The following is a 22,180-nucleotide window of genomic DNA, read 5'->3' on the forward strand; positions in this document are numbered from 1 at the left end:
AAAACATTGTCAGATACATTTCCCGCTGAGATGTGCGTTTACATGTAGTCATTTAGCCGATGCTTTTACCCAAAGCGACTTGCAGGGTGCAAGGTAAGGTGAGCAAGGTGCAAAGGCAGGGTAAGTCTTGAATAAAGAACTAGTAGACTATTAGTACACACTTTTCATTAATGTTACTTGAACTACTTTAATGAGGCTGTTCTGGTGGAGTTACTACGGACTCCAGTATTACACTGACTGTACACATCATTTTTATCAGTATTTGCTTCTAACAATGATTAGAATTATTATGAACTAATCCTTCTATTCCAATACATTTTAGGTAAATATCTCACACAGTTATTGGTTGAGCTACCTGCACCAGAGGAGATGTGTAAATCATTTTTGACATATTTGTACTTCTTAGTGCTTAATGATTACAGGTGTGCGTGCAGCGCCCCCTGCTGGACGACGGGGCTCCAAACAGCCGATAGCAACACTTCCTGTTTCTCTCAGGAGAGGAACAGGGATGTGAAGACCAGTGGGTGAGATTCAACCTGCTCTTCATTCGGGACACCTCTGTGGCCTGCGGTTGATCAGAGGAAGCTCCAGGTTGGTCTTTAAACTCTCCTCATCTGCTATTTGTAGAAGGCTAAGCCTGTAAGCCTGTGAGTGCTGCGTTTAGAGCCCGGATCTGGTTTTACTGGACAAATGTGCGCTTGTTGGAGACGCTGCAGCCTACGTGTGCACCGTAAACGTGTGTGCATGTGTGTTTTGTTCGGTGTGAGCTGCAGGTGACAGAGGAGACGCCTCGTAGCGGCAGCATCCATCTCTGTCGTTACGCAATGTTGTGAAAAAGGACTCGTAACGAGCTCCAAACGAGCCTGTCACAGTTCACTGTCAATGCACGATTCAGTGTCGTGATGAGGATGTTGTACAGGCTGCAGAAAAAGGTGTCATCAGCTGTGAGGAATTACCAAGGCGAGTGAGTCAAACGCAGCAAAGGTCAGTGGTGCCTTCACGGTCCTGCTTGGTGTGTGCGTCTTTTCTCTGTGGATGGGTTTTCTAGGTAACCCACTGTGTTTCAGCTACTGTACAACAGTTTGTTATGGTAGGATGGGTGTTGTTTAGCATGTGAACCTGGCGAGAGAAAAGCTGGGTGGGGCCTTTGTAACATTTCGAGATGTCACAGTACATAAGGTTCAATAGTTAATTATTACATGATTTATAGCTGAATTCTATTAGGCTGCCTCAGGTTCATGTCCTGGTGCACACTGGCTCAATCTCACTTGAATACGACAGAGCGACATCTGTAATGCACCTACCTAATAAGTTCATTTGACTGTGATGATGCCATCATAAATAACTTTGGAGAGAGTGTTAGATTCAGTGATGTACTGGAATTAACAGATGCAGGTTATTTTGATTGTATAACTATATTTGTAGACTTATTTGTCATTTTAAAGCTACACTATTCATCCTTTATTCCTCTCCCTTTCCCTCTCATCCTCCTCTTCCCCAGGTCCGAGGTGCAGCCATGCCCGTCTCTCTGCTGTGGGCGGTCGACGTGTACGGCCAGATCTACAGGCTGTCCACCGCAGGGCAGCAATGGGAGCACTGCCGAGATGCCCAGATGGAGTTCAAACGCGTGTCAGCAGCTCAGCAGTGCTGCTGGGGCATCGCCTGTGACAACAACATCTACCTGAATGTCCACGCTTCTGACCTGCCCATCCGCTACCAGGAGGAGACCTATGAGAATCAAGTGGGTGGCTTTAAATCTTTAAGCGTTTAAATCACTATAATACACTAATAATTCCTGCAGCTACAGCAAAAACAGCCTAAGTGATATTGAAAATGTAGGAGTTCCTCTTGGTGTGTGTGTGTGTGTGTGTGTGTGTGTGTGTGTGTGTGACCGAGTGACTGAAAAGAAAGTGCCACATTCTCATGAAGCAGCGTCCCACTTCCTCTGTTACTAATCCAGAACACTGTCAGCTGTGTGTGTAAAGAAACAAACTGTGGGCATGTTAAACCACATTTTGTGCAATAAATAGATGCTGTGAAAGTACGTCCTGAGTGTGGAATGGGGAAACTTCCTTAGGATCATCAGGCTGTCAGGTTATGTGCATCAGGTCAATAAACTGCAGTGACCCTGATGTCTTGTGACTCTCTCTTTTTGATTGGATCGAGGGGACAGTCGGATTACTAATAGCTTGTGTTGATGCATTGTGTCTGTCTCTGTCTGTCTTCAGCGATGGAATCCTGTCGATGGTTTCTCAGAGCGCTTGTTGCCGAGCGACCGCTGGCAGTGGAGTGATGTCACAGGTCTGCAGCACCAACCTCTGGACAGCTTCCGGCTTCCCTCCAACAGCTGGGAGTGGGAGGGGGACTGGTACATTGACGAAAACTTTGAAGGAGAGCCCACTGAAAAAGGCGTAAGTGGCTAATGGTTTTCTTTTTTTGCTTGCGTCGGTTTCTGGCATTTCTTTACGTCTAAGGTTTTTCTGCAGGGATGGACATACGCCATGGACTTCCCCGCCTACTACACCAAAGACAAGAAGTGGAACTCTTGTGTCCGTCGAAGGCGATGGCTCCGCTACAGGAGGTACAAAGCCATGGACACCTGGGCTAAGGTAATCAGGCAACTGCACAGTGTGTGTTTGTGTGTGTAAAGTCTCATAGTTTGTTCACTTGGGTCTCTCTTGTTGTGCGTCCCACAGATTCCCTCACAGCAGACCACTCTACCAGATCCTTTCAGCGACATCAGCTGTGGAGGTTGGGAGATAAGCGAAGAGCCCAGGGGCCAGATGTCATTGTGGGCTGTGTCCCTGCAAGGCAAGGTACAGCCTGCACCGCACACAAACACACACCTGTATGTGTTTATTATTTTTTATTCTTCTCACGGAAGCTGTTAACAACTGTATTTACTTTAATTGTTGATTATATAGCCCCTCTTTTTCTTCCCCTCCATCCAGGTTTGGTTCAGAGAGGGAATCTATCACCAAAATCCTGAGGGTTCCACGTGGGAGGAGGTTCCTCTCCCTGGGGAAGTGGTCCAGATCAGCTGTGGCCCTGGGGACCTGGTGTGGGCAGTGCTGTGGGAGGGAGAGCTCATTGTCAGGGAGGGGATTGGCCGAGGTTTCCCCAAAGGTACACCGGCTTACCTGTAGTAGGAGGATGCTGTTGGAGTTTGATTGTGTTTGTGAGTTATTACAATGATAATTTGTGCAATCCAGGTACCTCCTGGGCAGTGGTGGCGTCTCCTAGCCCTGCTGCGGGAGCCATACATGTAGCTGTAGGCATCAATGTTGTGTGGGCTGTGACAAAGGACAACAAAGTAAGAAAATTCGGAACTTTGCCTAAATGGGTATTAACCATGGCATTTGAGCAGGTGTGTGCGACAGACAGGTGCTCTTTAGCAGGTGTGTCTTAACATATGACTTCTCTCCCCACTCTCCTGTTTCTTTAGGTGTGGTTCAGACGTGGCGTGAACTCCCACAATCCATGTGGCTCCGGATGGATCAGCATGGTTGGAGAAATGATCATGATCGATGTAGGACTCAATGACCAGGTCAGTCCCATTATTGTGAAAATAAGGGACACATAGCTACATACCTCTCAGTCCGCAGGGCCATACAGTTGTATGGTGGCACTTCATTCTCTTGCTGTTCTCTTTAGGTGTGGGGTATCAGCTGTGAGGATCGGGCAGTGTACTTCAGACAAGGCGTGACCTCAAGTGAACTGAGCGGGAAAACCTGGAAGCTTATCAGTGTTCCCCGAGATGGAGATCGATCCCACTCCAGTGCCAGCGCAATCAGCGTGCAGAGGTGAAGAAGCTTTAGTGAACACACACACACACACACACACACACAAAGACACAAAGTATGGACATTTACTGTAGATAGAACAAATGGTTGGAACATATATATTAATACATTAACAAAGCTGGCATTTACCAGTTTAAGAGGTGGACAGATTAAATATAACCCAAATAGGAAATAACCTTACAGTATAATACCTCGACCTGATTAAAAGTCATGCACAGGAAACCAAACCCCCCCAGACTAAACCTTTTTAGCTCTTTGGATCCACAATGGTGGAACGGTCTACCCACCTCTGCATACTCAGCTGATCTTTCTCTGCACTTAAAACCTTAAAAAAAAGAAAACAAAAAGAAAAGAAAATTGCACTTATGTCTTTCTCTCTCTCTCTCTTTCTCATAGTGCTGGATGTTTCTTCTCTGGTGAGGTGCACGCTCAGTCTGCAGTGAGTGATGTAGAATCAGACACAGAGAGAGGATCTACTGATGGAGCCACCTGCCTTATCACCTCTGCTTCCCCCGAGTCCTTAGATGCTCCCGTAGGTCGTACCTCCGACCAGCCCTCTGAACCACCCAAACCCCGCATCCCCAAAGTCACTAGCGACAGCTTCATCTCCGAGCTTGTGTCTGATCGCGAACCAGCAAAGACCTCAAGACAGGTTGGATCTGCTGCTCCTGCTCTTCTGGAGGAAGAGACCGTACTTGGAGAAGGAGAGGTCAAAGTTCCCTGTGCAGGTATAGCTCTTTCTCCTGGAGATTCCCATGATCCCCAGTGGAGTAATGTGGACTTGGAAGAGGCGCAGGCTCAACAGGCCCAGACTGGAGCAGGGCAGGACTCAGCTGATACCTGCAGCCTGTCATCAGTGGCTACTTACACCCTGGCCATGGAGGACACGTATGGGACAGATGAGCACCCTGTGTGGGCGTGGGTCAGTGGAGGAGGCTGCTCTGTGGACAGCCACTCCCAACTCAACTGGTTCAACTGCTCAGTGAACACTTGTGAGTTATATGACATAGCTTTCCTCTGGTGGATTCAACTGCCACATTTGTTGGATCAGTGCCTAAATAGTTTATTAATCTGGAGATAAATGAGTGTTTTAAATAACACCAGCTCTGAGCCAGTTCAAAGGTCCATTTTGTTTCCCTTACATGATCAGTCAGTTATTCATCTGTTCTTTCTACGTGTCTTCCTCCAGCTTTGGTCCAGTCTGTCCAGTCCATGAGTCTGTCCGTCACTCCAGCCCAGACAGCAGCGTGGCGGAGACAAATCTTCGAGCAGCTCAGTGAAAGGACGAAGAGAGAAATGGATAATTTCAGACATTATGAACAAGCCATAGAACAGGTGAATAGAACGTGTTATAGGAAACGTTCTCTCTTTTTCTTTTCTGTATGTGGTTGTCTTCTTTCTTTCCTTCATTTTATTTGTTAAATTATTCATCCATTCTCTAACTCAAACACATAATCCCGTTACAGTCCGTGTGGGTGAAGAAGGGAACCATGCAATGGTGGAGAGACTGGAAGCCACACAAGTGGATGGACGTTCATTTCGCCCTGGAGCAGTTCTCAGGACCAGAGGGCAACAAGGATGGCATCCTGTTCATCTATTACAATTTTTACGAGGAGAAAAAGGTAATGAAGATGTTAAAGTTTGCTTTTGTCCGTACAATATTTACAGTCCTATATTCAATGTTGAGGGTTTGTTTGATGACTCGGTCTCTGTGTATGCCTGTTGCTGTTTTCTCCAGTACCTTCATGCCTTCATCAACGAAGTCACCATCCTGGTTCCTGTGTTGAACGACTCCAAACACACTTTTGCCATCTACACTCCTGAGCGGACCAAACAGAGGTGGCCGATCAGACTGGCAGCAGCCACAGAGCAGGAGATGCACGACTGGGTCAGTATGACTGCTACACAACATTTTCACACGCAGTAAATGGGATTGTTACAGCTGCATTTTTGGCCCATGTGTAATGGGAAACTCTGCAACCCAGCTGTTGTGTGTTAAATTTAATTTGCTTTCAGAGATAAAAGAACTTGTGCTATCATTGCTATTTGTGTGCTGAAAGGCTGATCTGAATTAGCACACCTGTTTGTCATTTTTCCTTCTTGTTGCCTTCTTTGAGTCTTCTCCTATCACTTCCTCTTTATCTCTGTCTCCCTCTCTGATTCTTTTTGTCTGTCTCCACCTCCCTCCCCGCATCCAGCTGGCTTTGTTGAGTGTGTCGTGCTGCGACTCCAGAGGAATCCACGGTCCTCCCTCTAAACAGGCCATCTGGTCTGTCACTTGTAAAGGAGACATCTTTGTCAGTGAGCCATCTCCCAGTCTAGAGGCCGTGCCTTACCCCACTCCCTGCGACCAGATGTAAGAAAACCTCAGAAAGTAAACCTGTATATATAAACATACCGTTTCCATTTACCATAACTCCTTTTCTTGACTTCGTGCAGGTTCTGGCGGCAGATTGGAGGTCACCTGCGTATAGTGGAGTGTAACAGCATTGGCATCGTGTGGGGGATTGGCTATGACCACACTGCCTGGGTCTACACTGGGGGCTATGGGGGAGGCTTCTTCCAGGGACTGTCCGGCAGCACAGATAACATTTGCACTCAGACGGACGTCAAGAGTGTGTACATCTACGAGAACCAGAGGTGGAACCCAGTCACTGGCTACACCAGCAGGTATCATATGCTGAGATTCAAGTTGAAAGAAGGAGTTTGTATTTTGACACTTGGTATTTGTGAAAGATTATTCTTCTTATCAGTGGATTCATACTTCAAAGGATATAAGAAAGAAAAACTCTCACTGCAGCAGCTGAGGGACACATTTTTCATAGCTTTCATAATTTGATGACTCGTTAAATGTGTTTGCTTCAGGGGTCTACCTACTGACCGCTACATGTGGAGTGATGCATCAGGATTATATGATTGCACAAAGACGAATACAAAACCTCCCTCCCCTCAGTGGACATGGGTAAGCAGAGCTACACGCAGGGGTCTCTTCTCCTTTGGTAACTGGTATGATTCAGTGTGAAAACTCTAAATATGCGGTGCTGAATTATCAAGGACAAGGCATGTAGCCAGAAATGCTGATTCTTTCAGAGTTTCACTTCTCATATTTACATATTTGCAGGTGTCTGACTGGGCTGTCGACTACAGTGTTTCTGGAGGAACAGACAGAGAAGGCTGGCAGTATGCAGCTGATTTTCCAGCGTATGTTTCTTATTTTGTTTTGTTTTGAGCTGGTTCCTCAAACCCTTCTGTGTTTGCTGGCCCACATTATGCTGCTCTCACAGTTATATTATTTCTAATTCTCCCTTCCTCTCCTTCTCTCTGTTTAGGTCATATCATGGCTATAAAACAATGAAGGACTTTGTGCGACGTAGGCGATGGGCCAGGTATTATCCAAAGCAACTCTGGCATATTAGTCTTTGCAGTTACTTTGCCTGGAAGTTCCATTTGATACATGGAGTAGTCATAGGTATTAGTTTATGCTTATAAACAACTAAATCTTAGTTTAGTATAGTATTGGATTATGTGTTATAATGAAGCTGTCACTTGTCTCCAGTTCTAGTTAAAGGAGCCCTAGAAGAAAGGTATTTTGACATGTAGCTTGTCAATAGAGGGGAATTTTCTGGCAGATTAATTTAGAGATTAAAGTTTGCCTAGGTGTGTCATTCAGCACACCTCATAATTTACAGCATCTTTAGTGTTGAATATTGCCAGAGCATGTGTGAGTGTCTTCCTTCTGCACAGGAAGTGTAAACTGACCACAACAGGACCCTGGCAAGAAATCCCACCTATCCCACTAAGCGATGTGACCATCCTGCCATGTGAAGCTCAGAGCAGCGTGGATGTGGTTCCTCTGTGGGCGATCAGCAACAAGGGAGACGTCCTCTGTCGACTGGGAGTCACCTCGCTGACACCTGCTGTGAGTCACATAAATAATATGCAAGCTCACACCCCATGAACAGGTTTTACACCATTTGGTGAGTTGGCCATTTTAATTTCATTGTCCTGATGTCACCACAAATGTGGAGCACTGCAGTGCACATAACCACATTGCCCTCCATTTGGAAACAGCTCTTCTTATTTTTAGTCCTGATGGAGGCTTTTCTAACAAGCTGCAGTAAACATGCACATTGAAATACGTGTCTATCATAGCATAAAGTTAAAAATAGGTACGAGGTGATTGTTCTAACATCCTGTTGCTGGTCTTTCAGGGTTCCTCTTGGCTCCATGTGGGAACTGACCAGCCATTCAAGTCCATCTCCATCGGGGCTGCCAGCCAGGTTTGGGCCATTGCCAAAGACGGTTCCGCCTTTTACAGGGGATCTGTCTCCTCTCAGAGCCCTGCAGGTTAGTAGGAAAACCTTAATGCTCTGCCATACAAAGTAGAGAATATCATTCCTGTCAAAATGACATATTTTAAAAAGACTGTGTTTAGTTAGTTTAGTTAGAGGAATAAGCTGCGCAGAGTTATGATTCTCTAAGTGGTTTGTTAAAGTGTAAAAAAAACAAACATAATTTGGTCATCCTAGTTCACTGCATCATTCTTTGGAAATCTATTCATTTGTTTAATTGGGTTTCCTATAACTAGTTTTAGGACTTAAAAATCACGTTTCATGGTGTTGTGTGTACTGTGTCTCCCTCTGCAGGTGACTGCTGGTACCACATCCCCTCTCCAGCCAAACAGAAGCTGAAGCAGGTGTCGGTTGGGAGGACATCAGTCTACACTGTGGATGAAAATGGTAAAGTGACTGCATTTTTATTTACATCTTACATGTATAGATATGTTCCCCCTATTCAAACATTTATCATTTGAAACATCTATGATGTTTACATATAGAAATACATGTAGACTTGGTTTCTTGGTAGGCACTCACTGATCAGGCGGCTGTTTCCTGTTCAGGTAACCTGTGGTACCGACAGGGTGTGACCCCCAGCTACCCTCAGGGCTCTTCCTGGGAACATATCTCGAATAATGTACGGAAAGTCTCTGTTGGGCCTCTCGACCAGGTCAGTACCACAATACAGAACATTTACTGTTAAATGATGAACAAAGATGCGATAGCAATCCCACTATTCAGCTGTTCTAAACCATTTTACAGTGTCAATTTTGCCCCTTTGATATTCAGTATGGCATGAAGCATCACAGAAAGACTAGGCTGGCAAACATCAGCATACCTTGGTCGATTTCGAGATCTTACCTTTTTAGTGAAGTTATTGTCCGTTATTGTCCATTATAGTAGTTATAGTACCGTTATTGTCTTTCTTCTATTTAGAGCGTGGAAAGTGAAAGTGAGGCAGCTGTAATAAGCAATTATAGTCAAATGTGTCTGTCTAAATTATTAAATCAAAATATATGTGTTGTTGTAGGTGTGGGTCATAGCAGACAAGGTGCAGGGCAGCCACAGTCTGAGCTGTGGGACAGTGTGCCATAGACTCGGAGTCCAACCCCTGGAGCCCAAAGGACAGTCATGGGACTATGGCATTGGGGTAAGGCACCAGAGAATTAACTTTAATTTGCAATCATAAATAGATGCTACATTTCTTAAGCTCTTGTCTTACTAAACCGCCATCTTTCTGACATATGCAGGATATAGTTAGATACCATATAAGATGTTCATCTCAGACATTTAGAATATTACATTGAAGGTTGTTAGAATGAAGAAGAAGAAGCCTCTGTGCAGTCCTTCTTCAAATTGTTGAGGGTTTAAGGCTACAAACACCAGCACAAATCTGATGCTTGGTGTCCTTCTCCACTTGTATTATCATTCTTAACTGTGAGCCAAATCCTGGGTGTTGAAATCCAAAACACCCAGATGAGTTTCTAGCATTTGGAAAAGAGCGAATCTTATTCTTTGCCACTTTAAATAAAAAGTTAGGCCAATATTACTTCACGGAAACAGTACCCCGTCTTTGCATTAAGTAACCACTTTTCACATGTGAACCTCCCTGTACAAACAGATAAAAACAATACGAGGTGTGTCTCATTAGGTTGTGGTCTGAAATTTGGGTTTAGTGCTCAAAAAGCCACAAAGTAAACAGGTTTGTTTGCAAACAAACGTAAGTGCCTGGAGCTGATTTCTCCATGTGTCTTGCTTCCTGTCTCTCAGGGTGGATGGGATCACATCACAGTGAGAGGGAACTCCATGGAGCCGCCTCGCATCTGTCTTTCCTCTTTGCTGGACCCATCCTGCCCAGCCCCTCACAGTCCCCTCACTGTCAGGAATACGGAGGTCAACGGCAGTGCTGTGCTGTGTTAGACACACAAACACAAAAAGGTGCACAGATACTGTGTGAAGCCATCCTAAAGCACATTACCTTTTTGTTGGATGCTTTGTTTCGTAGCCATTTTCTTTTTATTTCAGCACTGGAGTAGCTGCAATGTCTTTAGCTGACAGCCTTTAGTGTAACAGAGTTGTATATTTTGAGCATTTAGAACAATCTGATAATTATAATGATGAGCTGAATCTCTCTGAAGACAATCTTTAGTTTTTTAACTTTAATGTTGTTATAATGTACTTTCTCACTTCTCTAGGGGCATTGCTGTTGAAATCTTTCCTGTTTTCTGTCCCTGATACCAAACTGACATTGGTGGTCTTCATGCATTTGTTTTTTTCTTATTTATTAATCAAGTTGTGATCTTTTTGTTGGTTTGTGTGGTTTCTCTGCAGAGCACATGTGAGGTGAAGATAATGGAAGGCAGATGTTTTTAAAAGATATTTAATAAGTGTTTTTTTTATATAGGAAACCAATTTGGGTATTTTAGTTACTAAACTGTCTGCTTCAGAGTTGCTACTGTGTACAAAATAAAACTCTAAAAGGTTTTATTTTATTTAATGAATGAATAACTGGATAAAGCAGAAAGCACAATATTCGATCTGTATGACTTTATGTCACAGACTGCAGGATACCATGGATGTAGCATCTGTCAACATTAGGTTTTATAAAGGTAGTCTAGATTTGGGTTTACTGTATGCAACAATAAATCTTGACAGTTTTTTTGTCACCAGAAAGTCCAGATTTGGCACCATGGTGAACCTCATGTCAGCGTGGCTCTGTGTATTAGCCTGAGACATCTGCAAAAGCATGTAAGGAGGGGTCCTAATGAGTCAACCCAACAACTGAAACTAAACTGAAACTGAAATATATTGACTTTGTGTTCCTGTGGGGAACAATTACACTCTGACTTTATTATAGTTTTGTTTTGTTTTTTTTAGCATGTGGGTTAGTTTACATGTGGTGGTTGTAGTTTCCCTTATACAAACAGCTAACCCATGGTTTTCTATATATATATATATATAGATATATATAGATAGATGTAATATCCTAAATGTAACATTTTTCTGTTATTGTAATGGAGTATGTGCAATTCATAGCACTGTAAATAAGGGAAAAGAAAAATCTTGTGGTCGATGTGCTGAAACTGAACCTTCCTCTTTCTCAGGAGAATGTTTGCATTTGCGTGTTGTCTACTTCCTTTAGATGGATGGTAGTAGAATGACTGAGCAATGAGAAAAACACTATTTTGGTACAAATCTGTAAGATACTAGTATTTTACAATAAGTATAGCGCCTGTTGCAATGATGCTGTTTCAAACCAGAGTAATGTAGATTTTAACATACAACTATTTAAACTATAGACACCAATCAGTTGCATCTCTTAAAGCATTTCTTTGTGTTAACAGCAGCTCAAATTCACATAGAGACCTATGGGAATTATCTGTGGATAACTAAAATCATACTATAGTGCTGTTGACATCGTGCAGACATTTGTCAAGTGTTGTGCATGGTCAAAATGTAGTCCATGTCAATAAATAAATGTGTTTATTGATAACTGCTGAAATAGATACTTCTTTTTCCATTTTCTCTACAAAAAACACCTCAAGACACGTGGAGACACAAGAAGACAAATAACATACACTTTACACATCATCTCTGCCATCTAGCTGCAGTATGGGTGTACAGCATGTGAGAAAACAAGTAAATCATGGAGATCGCCTGCTTGGGCAAACACAACTCTGTACATGTAGCTTCAAATTTTCAATATTTACTGTAACTCATACTGCTTGCCTTCATTTTCTTCCTGGATGTGGCGGTTGCGACTAGAGGCTATGCTCAGCAGGTTTCTCAACAGAAAACACACAAGAAGATCACAAGATAACACAAAAGAGAACAAGTCCCAGCCCCAGCTCAAACCATAGAAGATGAGATTAAAAAAAAGAGAGAGAGAGAGAGAGAGAACAGTGTAAGATTAGCCCTTGCTATCTCAGCATAATAGCTAAAAAGTCTTCTCGCTTTTCGTAACTATGGTCTCTTTGGTTTTTCGTTTTCCAGTCTGCAGTCTTGTGTCCGCTGGGTGAATGGTTCCCAAATCATTCCATGTTGCGTGAGGGCAGCTCGGCTCTCGCTACGCTCAAGCACGACAACACCCGCTTCCTACAGAAAACACCCCCCGATCCAAGAGCAGTGTGACGGTAGGAAGTGGATATTGTGGAGTGGAGTCCATCAACTGACTTTCTACCCTGTAGGCCAGCCTCCTGGTGGCTGTCCTCATCTCCACACCACCTTGCAGCCACTGTTAGCTGAGCTGGCTGAAGCTGTGCATGTGGGTGAGGTACTGGGTAAGACCCTCTTCCCCTTCCTCCTCCAGGTGCTGCTGGTAGCACTGGAGCAGCTTGGCAGCGCTGGCCTCTGATGGGACTCCACCAGCGGGCAGGCAGGCCCCTGACATGTCCAGGATGATGGTGGTCAAAGCCTTGATGTAATTCTTAGCTAGGGTCAGTGTCTCGATCTTGGACAATTTCTTGTCCGTCTTGACGTGAGGGATGGCCTCGCGTAATGCCTGGAAGGCATTGTTGAGTTTGTGCATGCGCTGGCGTTCCCGCTCGTTGCTCTCCAGTCGCCGGATGCTGCGCTCCTTGGTGCTGGAGCCGTGTTGTCTGCGCCGCCGGCCTCCGCCTGCGCCTCCCTGACGCTTACCATCCCCACTTCTGAGCGATCCCCTCCAGGAGCCACGAATGCGGACCGAGGCCTCTGAGCCTTCCTGCTCGCTGGAGCCAGGTTCTGGTTCTGTGTCTGGTTCTAGTTCTGGCTCTGGGTCAGACCAAGTTCTCCTGGATGGTTTGACGGCCTTCCCTTTGGACTTCATCCTGCTGCCTCTGTCCTCTCTTTCTCCAGCAGTGTGGGCCTACTGTAGATCTCAGAGCTTCAACAGGCCTGGAAGACGAGACAGAGACAGAAGAGGAGAAAAAGCTGAAAAGTTTCCCTCCAATGTTCTCACAGTCAGCAAAACTTGCTTAAAAGCCTCTTTCCAATTCAAACAACCTTGCATCATGTATCTAATCAACCTCTTGCAGTGTGAAAACTCCATGATGTTGGTGTACGCCTCTCTTATCCCCACAATCCTGAGATAATACCCATTTCAAGGTTACACTCACAAAAACAGTGAGAGCAGCCAGCACTCAGCTTATTCACCTCCAGGGGCCTCTTTAACTTCATTTTAGCTATAAGAAACATAGGGCAGACTAAAGCAGTAAATAAACGCCCTCAGGTCAGTGACTGATTCGTTTTAAAACACTCTGTAGATGTAGTTGTGGATTCACAAGCGATGGAAATTTCCTGAAACCATATTATCATATTCAAACTTACAAGCTGATTGACTTGGATTATACTGCAAAGAGAAGACATAGTATTCCTCCACCACCATCTCAGCAGACCTCTCTCTCTCTCTTTATTTTCCTAACCAACCTTTAATCACCCCCAACGGCAGCTTTTAACTGATGCGAGATAAAGACGCAAATGTCCAGTTCATTCTCCGCGCAACGAGGAGACGCGCGCACTGTGGCAGCGATGGAAGTGAATACAACACCACCAAAACAAAAAAATGAATAAAGAAAATCCTTACCTTGGCAGTTCAACTGACTTTCCTCCTCCTCAAAGTGTTTACATTCAGTGGCTCATTAGGAGCACCATCGTGCAGCGTGCCGAGCAGACGGAGCAGCAGACCGCGGACGCGCAGCCGACCCTCGCCGGTAACTGTCACACTGAGCTACCTGCAGCTGACTGATGTACACGTCGCGCTGCTCAGCCAATCACAGAGAGCACATCCCCCCCCCCCCCCCCCCTCCAGCACTGAGCTCTGCCCAAATGCCCCGACGTTACAACATCTGTTGTTATTGCACCGCTCTTTACTGTGCAAGGCAGTCAAGAAGAAGAAGAAGGAGATTAATCCAACTTCTTATTAAGCATCACCTTGTTCTAACCTTAGTATCTGCTTGTCCAGTGATGAAACAACTATGTTGATGCATGCAGCAACAATGAGCTGGGAGTAATGTCTGTGTTACATATACTTGGATAATGATATTATTATTATAACCCATGACAATTGTTTCTGCACTAAAAGCAACAGAGCACTCAATGATTCACTGTTTCCATACAATACCAGTGGAAACATCACAACATCATATTAGCACCATGATTGTGCATGATAGTGTTAAAATTTTTCACTTTAAAACATGTAGCTGTTTTATAAACCATGTAAACCATTCAGTTATATTCATCTGTTTCAAAATCAATAAAGGACAGTCAAAGGTGTTTTCAGATGTTGTTGTGTTGGTTGAAGTGAGTATCACAGTATTTGTCTTTCACATACTACCCAACCGTAATGCTGCTGTCTGATGGTAACTTTAGTAGTTTATGCTTCACAGTTTCTCAGCTGAATGCAAACGTTTCTTTCAGTCCAGCAGCAGAACGTGAACTCATCGTTTTTGGCAGCTGTAAGGTACAAAAGTTCCTGCATTTTGGTTTCACGGCCACTAATTTAACTCCAAGCAGTTAACATAATTTCCATTGTGGCTTATCAGCTTATCACCACTGCTTCATTTGAATACAGTCCTCCAGGCAACATCCAAAACGTACAGAAGCAGAACCAGATCTATGTTACTGACTTTTTAAATGTTTAGCACTGAAGTGTGTGTGTCACAAGATAATAATGCAGAGTGCAGGACGGTTGCGAAAACGAAGGAGCGTACAGTGAGTAACAAAAGTAATCTTTTTTAATCATTTTGAATTATTTGAACCACCACACCCCTTTTTCCACAGGGATGTGTGATCTTTAGTAATCCCACTGTTGATCCTGAGGACTCAAACACGACTGTTGACAGTTGGATTATTGGCCTTCCCTGCTGTGTTAGTGGAGTCGTACCCTACAGTCTGCAGAAGCTCCTCTAAACTCTACAGGTTCTGTCCAGATGCATCTTTTAAATATTTGTCTTCATATATTTATATCCACTTTTACACATCTTGCAGGTGTTGCCTCACAATGAATGCAAAACTAGACTACTACTAGACTAAGTAATTATTATTCTTATACTTGTGCTTTCTGTGTCACTGCATGCAGAAAACAACAAATGCTACTGGTTGCAGAATAAATCAGCCTGTTCACATCAGCTTTAATTCCTAAATTTGTCACTATTTACTATCTTTTGTTGATTTTATAGCTTTTTTTATACCAAAAACATGACATTCAGGAAATTCAGGAAATCCAAGAGCTAGCAGCCAGCACTCAGCTGATAAGAAAATATAGCCACAGTGTAGCAGCAGGGTGACATACTAATGATATTATAAGTGATAAATGTGTATTAATTCATTAATGGCAATCTTCACATTATTAATATTAGAATTGTGTTGAATGAGTCTCACAGACATACACCTCTGTGTAAGTCTGTATACCAGGTGTGATGCTCCCAGCAAGAAGCAAACATTTTTTAGCCTTGGTTGCCTTAGTTTTGGCGTCCTTGAACAGATGTATGTGTGTGTGTGTGTGTGTGAGTGTGTGTCTATGTGCGTGTGTGGTGCCTGTGAACCGCTAAGACTGGTTGTGCCAGGTTTCCTTTCTTCCTCAGGTACACTGTATCTAATCAACCAAACCTCGCTGGTGCTGGGTCTGTGGAAACATTATCTGTTACTTTGAGTTTGTTCAGTTTTTGCTTCCACTGAGCCTAAAGCTTACACTGTTTATTTAGTCACATTTGCTGATAACTTCAGAGCTGATTACACTTCAGTAATGAGGCAAGCAAACATGGCCTCTAAGAGCATGCTCTGTTTGAGCAAAACAAACTGCATAAACAGCAAACGCATTTTGTATGTAGGCAAGAGTAACCTACAAATGGTTGAATTCAGTCTAAAGGATAGAATGGGTATTAAACTGTGTAAGGTGGAACTGGCTATTTAAGTCTCTATTTCATAGCTCACTATGCAAAAAAGCAGTGTCTAAAGAAGTTTGCGGCTCGAAAGCCAACACTTCTGTTATGCAACTGGTTGTTTTATCACATCACAGCCAGTGAGCATGTCAGCCCAACAACTGTGAACATCCAATGCTCTGTCACACAGTCCTGCGTGGCCGTGATGTCACGAGCAGCAGGTGCTTTGAATCTATTTGGGCCAGATAGAGAATAAAACCTATTAAAATCCCTGACTCATCACAAAAGAGGAGGGGGGGGGGGGGGGTTGCAGAGATGAGTTAGAGGTGCAGAGGACAGGACCTGGATGATGATTAGTCAGTTTTTCCATTAGACCAAGGCTGTCTGTCTGAAAGGAAAACAAGTGCGGATGTCACATTAGGCCATGGTGACAGTGAGCTGTCCTTTGGCCGAAAGGCAGACAGCGTAAGAGAAAGGTTACGTATGACTGCCACCGTGTCATAAAAATCAGCACGTGCAACTCGATATGTGTGTGTGTGTGTGTGTGTGTATTTGTGTTACTAACCCTTTATCTCACAGTTCAAGGTCTGACTCGGTGACATGGATGAGGAACAGGCAGGTTTGGGACAGAGACAAACGCTCTGGCCTGGCCAGGGACGTCCGGCCGGGTGTCGGTAGGGAGAACGAGCGGTCCCACCTGTGTCTGACATACTGAAAATGGCGGTTCGTCTCCAAAGCTGAGAAGTCGTCCTCCCATTCCAGACCTGCAGGCAAAAACCAACCCCAATGAGTGACAGTGAATTTCCAATAGCCTGCAGCGTCTGGGTTTTAGGATGACTTCCAAACATTAAAGTTTGTTTACTCTACTGTTCCACCCTGTTCTTGTTACATAGTCAGAAGCCTTTGTTTGAAATAGATAATGTGACAGAATGATGACCCCCACCTACCCCCACATTGTCAGATGTTGATGTGTCAAGCCTTATTTTCATAAATCTATCAATAAAGGAGCTTCTTTGTTGCCCAGTAGTGTTCGATGTTGACGTTAGGTTTATAATATCTGGTTTATTTAGGGTTCATTTGGTTTCTATGTATTGTTTACATTCTTTGCAGAGGCTGCAGTTCATTTGTTATACAGTATCTGTTGCAGGGACGTATGTTAGCATATAAGCTTCTTTAGTTGCTAGACTTGATCAGGAATGCCATTTGGACACATCCAAAGCATTTAACAAAATGCTTGGTGGTACTGTGAAGTATACTCATTTTCTATCTAAAGGGATAAAACATGCAAATGTACTTCTTAAGCACATTACCAATGTCTTCCAGTGTGTCGTCTGACAGATCACTGGAATGGCGGCCTGGATGAGATATGCAGGGCTCAGAGTGCAGCTCCGAGATGGGGCTGTCCTAAAGATGACATCAATAGATGGGTCATAAATGGACACAGCTTTAGTTTGGATTAGGATGATCAGAAAACAACACCCCAAAACCACAGTACTTGCCCAGGTGATCAGTACCTGATCAAACATGTAGACAATGACCTCCTCGTCGAAGGACACGCTCCTGCTCATTTTCACGTTCCTGTCCCTTCCAGATGAAACTCCTAAATTATTGCACTTTTGACAGGATTTTAAAACACATTTACATTTGCCATCGTGAAAACAATCTCTGATAACCATTTCGCTCTGACTGTCCTTAGAGTCATTGTTGTTGGGTTCGCAGAGTGTGTGGACAGTTAGGTTTGTCAGATCACTTGACACATTGTTATTGTCGTTGATATTACATCCAGGATTCCCCATAAATACCCCACTGTCTTTATCGTAGCAAATGTTACTAGAAAGGTGTGGTGGTATGTCTTCATCACAGAAAATGATCAAACTCTTACACTGATCTGTTGTCATCAACCTGAAAATGTCCCTCACATTTGAGTTGAGTCTTGTCCCAGTGACCTCCTGGGAGAAATTTATGACAAGTGAATCTAGAGAAGTGAATGCTGAGTGTTGGATAGCCTCCTGCAGAAGACAAGAGTGTCGAGGGTGCAGAGAGAGGGAGGGTGGCTGCGTTATTAGGCTCGACCTGCGATCGGTGTTCTTCCACAAGGATGCTCTTCCTCTTTGATTAAGGATGCAGAAGCGAGGGATCAACTGTGGCTCCTCATCAGCCTGCATCATCTGACCTGAGGACGTCCACAGCTGGAGCTCTTCATCCCTGTATGAATGATTCATAATGTCTCATTTGTATCCTGCCCATCGTCCTGTCACCTTGTAAACAACTAACCTTTTGGGTCATTTTATAGATTTCGGTGTGACAAGTAGCTTAATAAATAATTTCAATATATTAAACATCAAGTCTTTGGGTGAAAAAGCGGGTTAGATAAACTGTGCTTCAGTCTGTCTGGTTGTAGACAAAACTACAAATAGGATCTTATTCTAAGGGCATAAGGATATTATCATAGACCTTTAAGTGCTTCAACATAGCACTATTGTTATTATAATGTGTCAACTGCCAACTAAAAATAGTCAAATGTTTGGTCATTCAAACACTGAGTCTAGCAGCCTACACTGGCTCTGTTAGCATGATGGCAAATATTTTAGTTTGATTAGCCAACCACCAACAGTACAACAGTGTAAGTGACATTGGGACAGTCATAACTGTCATTGTGGTGGACTAGACCAACAAAGCTGCTGCACCACTAACACAACACTACTCACAGTAGCCACATAGCTACTGCTTAAAATTAGTTTATTGCCTGGACATTGGAAATATTGTTTATTAGCTGCAATCTGAGTTAGTCATTCAACACAGTACTGTACTGTAGAAGGGTTAAAAGGGCAATTTGACCTTATGTCCTCTTTTGCTCAAATATAATCCCAGAAAAAGGTCTGCTTTGTCCTTTTTTCAATCCACTGGACATTTTAAGTGCACAGACAACCCTTCGGTATCAACAGGATGTACTAAAACTGATTTGTCAGCCTTTGTTCATTGGCTGAAACCATGTACACTCAAACGCATACATTATTTGGTCACTCACTCCTGAGCCTGAATAAATATCGGGGCCCATCCATCCGCAGAGACAAAGACGCAATAGGAAACTTTCGCTGCTCTGCGGTAACCAAGCAACCGCTGAATGAGTGACTCAGGAAAGGAAGAGAGGAGCTGACTCACAGCAGCTGTGACGTAAAGGATGTAAAAGGGCACACACACACACACACACACACACACACACACACACACACACACACACAGACACCACTATATGGTCTCACACACACACAGATGCAGTAGCCCATGAACCATAATCTGCCCTGTTTTGGGTAAATTAACACCTCAATGTGTAACAGGTGGAGGGGCTCAAGTAAAGACTTTTACAAACAGCCACTCCACAAACACACAACACATTCAAAACCTCCATATGAACCGACCATCAGTCCGAGTGAGAAAAACTCTAACTCATACCAGCTCTTAATTCTGTTGTCAGTGCATCTTCTATTAGAAAACCAGCTCAAACCGTCCAAAGAAATCACCAATAAAGCGCCACCCCTGAAATATGTGAACTCTGTAGACATAAAGAGAAGAACATTATCAACTGATATGCGCTGCCTTGAAATTGTGCTGCATCATGATGCTGCAAAATGTGTTGCAACACACCACATCACTCAGCACCCACCGTGCATGACACCAGCACATATGCATATGTCTTCCTACCTTCCATTCTGTGAGGTCCACTCTTTTCCCCCCTTAGCCGTTACTTCATGGCAGAAAGCTCACACACAGGCTGCCGACAGAGACAGGCTAAACGTATAGAGGTAGAGGGGGGAGCTGGACAGAAAACGAGATAGGGAGCGAATGCGTGATAGAATAAGGGGGGGAATTGAATAAGGGACGTACATGAGAGGAGGTAAGGGCGGTGATGGCGATAGAGAGGAAATGATGAAAAAGGAGATGAGGAAAGAGAAAGGACAAAGAGCTCAAATATACAGTCCCGTCCCTGGAGACTGCCGGCCTTTCTGCAGCGGCAGAGTGAAAGACGGGGATCAATACCTTCTCTGGTCTAATGGAACATAGCTTACTGTACATTTTCCTTATTGCACAGTATACAGCACATACAAACCCAATTTCTAGCACTAAAATTTGATATTTGATGTGTTGTGATGTGTGTTATTGTGACATGAGGCATGTTTACCACTGTGTTTGCCACATTCACTTCCTTTTAATTACTTTGTCATCATTTGGGAACTAATTGTTGCAGTTGTCCAAGTGGATTTTTTGTCTGTTCTTGCTGACGCCAAACTATTGTAGCTCATGCAGAATGAAGCTTGTTATTGTCCTGCTGCAATATCAACAGATTTAACTTAGATATACTGTACAAAAATATAATCTATACAAATGGCCAGTCTGGTTTGTCAATATCCCTTTGTCTCTTAACACTGTCTTAATGCTACTCTTCAGAGACAGGCAGGTTCATACAATAATTAAAAGCTAATATTATACAGTCACAATTAATCTCTGAGTCCATTCTCCAAGTGACTCTATTTCTTGATACATGACTAAATGAACCACATACAAATATTCAATTTAAAGGGGCTACTGCTCAATACAACTTAAATAATAACTAAATCAAAAATCTAATGGTGTTTTTAGATTATTTTTATAGTCTTACACCTAAATGTTCATAAATACAAGCAGATTACACTGTAAATCTTTTCAAGATTGGTCAGCTTAGAAATTTCCTCTACTGCTTTAAAAAGTTGACTTTTGACTCAAATAAGTTCAGTGAAATTGAGATATTAAGTCAAAAAGGTTTTGATTGGTCTAAGAAATTAGTTAAATGGCCAGATTTACATCTATGAAATACAGTTTCATACAGGTAAGACAATAGTGGAGGTATGTAGTTGGTCAGATAGCATTTTGTGATGTGATTTTAGGAACCTATGGGTTAAAAGCTTCATGTACTCTTCAGTGGATGTGTTTGTGCATGGTCTTGCTTTACAGTGGTGAGCATTAGCTCCCTCTAGAGTTCAAAAGCAGAATAGCTGGAAGTGTCAGCCAGCACTGAGGCAGAGGGGAGAACTGCAGCTCAACTGTCTAAAAAGTGTCTTCAGTCTGACAATGATGAAGCTAATACAAGTTTTACTGGGAGAAATAAACATATAACTCCGCGTGCTGCTAGATAATTATTACAAATGCAACTCCTGCCTTTACTAGCTCCACTGTGACTGTACCAACCTGTTTACTTACTTACTTTACAGCTACTGCTGTTGCAGTTATACTGTAATACCGTTCATGTTCAGTGTCATTATCATCGTGTACATTTAAAGAAGCCTCGTTCATCAGAAACTCCTGATGCTATAGTCCTCCCTCTGGCAACAAAATCACTGATGCTGGAGTTCTGTTTTACACACCCGGGCAGCATCAGGATGTTGTTCCCAGGGAGCAACAACATCCCCATTCAGTCCATCTCTGTTCCCCCAAAAATAGGGAAAATCAAAGGGTCAAAAGGGGCAGTGGAAGAAACTAACAGAAAGGAGAAGACATAGAGGAGATGTAGAGATGGACAGATGGTGTTTCCATTCAGAATTTGTGCCCTCACACTGATTTAACATTTTGCTACCAGACGCAGTCGCCCTCTGAGGCACAGTGTCACCCAGCAGCATGCGACCCCTGAACTCATGTGAGGTCTGCTTCCAGTACAGTGTTTCAGCAGAGTCGACTCTTTTTTTTTTTTTTTCACTGGACTTAGCAGCACATTTGCAGATGTGCTACAGTTGCAGGGCTGAAAGCCTCCTCACTCTCACAAAATGTGAGCTTGCTCCACTCCATCGCACATTCTATTTTCACATTAGACTTCTGATTTATGTGCCCCATCTAAGTTTCTTATAATCTGATATCTCAACTACTTCTGTATCTACAGTAAATGTCAGCTGAATGAGTGACACATATTTGGTTTCAGGCCTTCTGACTAACTGGGAAGAAGCCGAAGAAGCCAAAAGGTTGTGTTTTATTATCTGATGTGGTTTATTTAAGTAGAGTAAAGCACTGAATATTATTTGCCACTGGACTACTCTGCTTTTTTAACCTTCAGGTGGAGTGAAAGCCATCAACCTTGCTAATTTGGCTTGCAGTGAACCAGCTGCCCAACAAGCTTGCTGTTCCCACCTAGAATTGGCTCTATCCCACAAACTCT

At 43.4% G+C, this 22,180-nt stretch overlaps 2 protein-coding genes across 7 annotated transcripts; one reads left to right on the plus strand and one right to left on the minus strand.

Moving 5' to 3' along the window:
* The first annotated feature begins 145 nt into the window (after nucleotides 1–145).
* On the plus strand, nucleotides 146–11,574 carry tecpr1a (tectonin beta-propeller repeat containing 1a). Of its 3 annotated transcripts, none has more exons than XM_026351368.1 (24): nucleotides 148–591; nucleotides 1,502–1,741; nucleotides 2,229–2,411; nucleotides 2,487–2,609; nucleotides 2,697–2,816; nucleotides 2,952–3,126; nucleotides 3,213–3,313; nucleotides 3,446–3,547; nucleotides 3,655–3,803; nucleotides 4,200–4,795; nucleotides 4,993–5,138; nucleotides 5,270–5,425; nucleotides 5,542–5,691; nucleotides 6,002–6,159; nucleotides 6,243–6,473; nucleotides 6,669–6,765; nucleotides 6,925–7,004; nucleotides 7,133–7,189; nucleotides 7,548–7,722; nucleotides 8,015–8,150; nucleotides 8,450–8,542; nucleotides 8,704–8,810; nucleotides 9,171–9,290; nucleotides 9,911–11,574. In XM_026351368.1, exons 2-24 carry the CDS (start codon nucleotides 1,517–1,519, stop codon nucleotides 10,058–10,060), a joined length of 3,630 nt encoding a protein of 1,209 aa, XP_026207153.1. In that variant the 5' UTR covers nucleotides 148–591; nucleotides 1,502–1,516; the 3' UTR covers nucleotides 10,061–11,574. The 3 variants fall into 3 exon arrangements, with proteins under 3 accessions (XP_026207156.1, XP_026207153.1, XP_026207155.1); XM_026351370.1 differs by lacking the exon at nucleotides 148–591 and adding an exon at nucleotides 658–984; XM_026351371.1 differs by lacking the exons at nucleotides 9,171–9,290; nucleotides 9,911–11,574 and having other exon boundaries at nucleotides 146–591; nucleotides 8,670–8,750.
* Nucleotides 11,575–11,606: 32 nt separating this feature from the next.
* Nucleotides 11,607–20,633, minus strand: bhlha15 (basic helix-loop-helix family, member a15). 4 transcript variants are annotated; one of them, XM_026351374.1, is made up of 4 exons: nucleotides 17,514–18,555; nucleotides 17,310–17,403; nucleotides 16,565–16,763; nucleotides 11,607–13,015 (listed from the first exon to the last, which is right to left on the minus strand). In XM_026351374.1, the coding sequence occupies exon 4, from the start codon at nucleotides 12,945–12,947 to the stop codon at nucleotides 12,378–12,380; it is 570 nt and encodes a 189-aa protein (XP_026207159.1). In that variant the 5' UTR covers nucleotides 12,948–13,015; nucleotides 16,565–16,763; nucleotides 17,310–17,403; nucleotides 17,514–18,555; the 3' UTR covers nucleotides 11,607–12,377. The 4 variants fall into 4 exon arrangements, with proteins under 4 accessions (XP_026207159.1, XP_026207160.1, XP_026207158.1 ...); XM_026351373.1 differs by lacking the exon at nucleotides 11,607–13,015 and adding an exon at nucleotides 19,702–20,633 and having other exon boundaries at nucleotides 16,572–16,763; nucleotides 17,514–19,552; XM_026351372.1 differs by lacking the exon at nucleotides 11,607–13,015 and having other exon boundaries at nucleotides 16,572–16,763; nucleotides 17,514–20,633.
* Between the last annotated feature and the right edge of the window lie 1,547 nt (nucleotides 20,634–22,180).

The sequence above is a fragment of the Anabas testudineus genome, chromosome 19, assembly GCF_900324465.2.
Source record: "Anabas testudineus chromosome 19, fAnaTes1.2, whole genome shotgun sequence".
NCBI classification, from domain to species: Eukaryota; Metazoa; Chordata; class Actinopteri; order Anabantiformes; family Anabantidae; genus Anabas; species Anabas testudineus.

Excerpts from the sequence above, each read along its gene's own strand:
- tecpr1a (XM_026351368.1), top strand. The coding sequence starts at position 1,517 with ATGCCCGTCTCTCTGCTGTGGGCGGTCGACGTGTACGGCCAGATCTAC. Across the intron at positions 1,742-2,228 it reads AGGAGACCTATGAGAATCAA|CGATGGAATCCTGTCGATGG; the intron begins GTGGGTGGCTTT and ends GTCTGTCTTCAG. Across the intron at positions 2,412-2,486 it reads GAGAGCCCACTGAAAAAGGC|GGATGGACATACGCCATGGA; the intron begins GTAAGTGGCTAA and ends GTTTTTCTGCAG.
- bhlha15 (XM_026351373.1), bottom strand. The coding sequence starts at position 18,221 with ATGAATCATTCATACAGGGATGAAGAGCTCCAGCTGTGGACGTCCTCA. Across the intron at positions 17,404-17,513 it reads TTGTCTACATGTTTGATCAG|GACAGCCCCATCTCGGAGCT; the intron begins GTACTGATCACC and ends TGTCATCTTTAG. Across the intron at positions 16,764-17,309 it reads CGACACACTGGAAGACATTG|GTCTGGAATGGGAGGACGAC; the intron begins GTAATGTGCTTA and ends TTTTGCCTGCAG.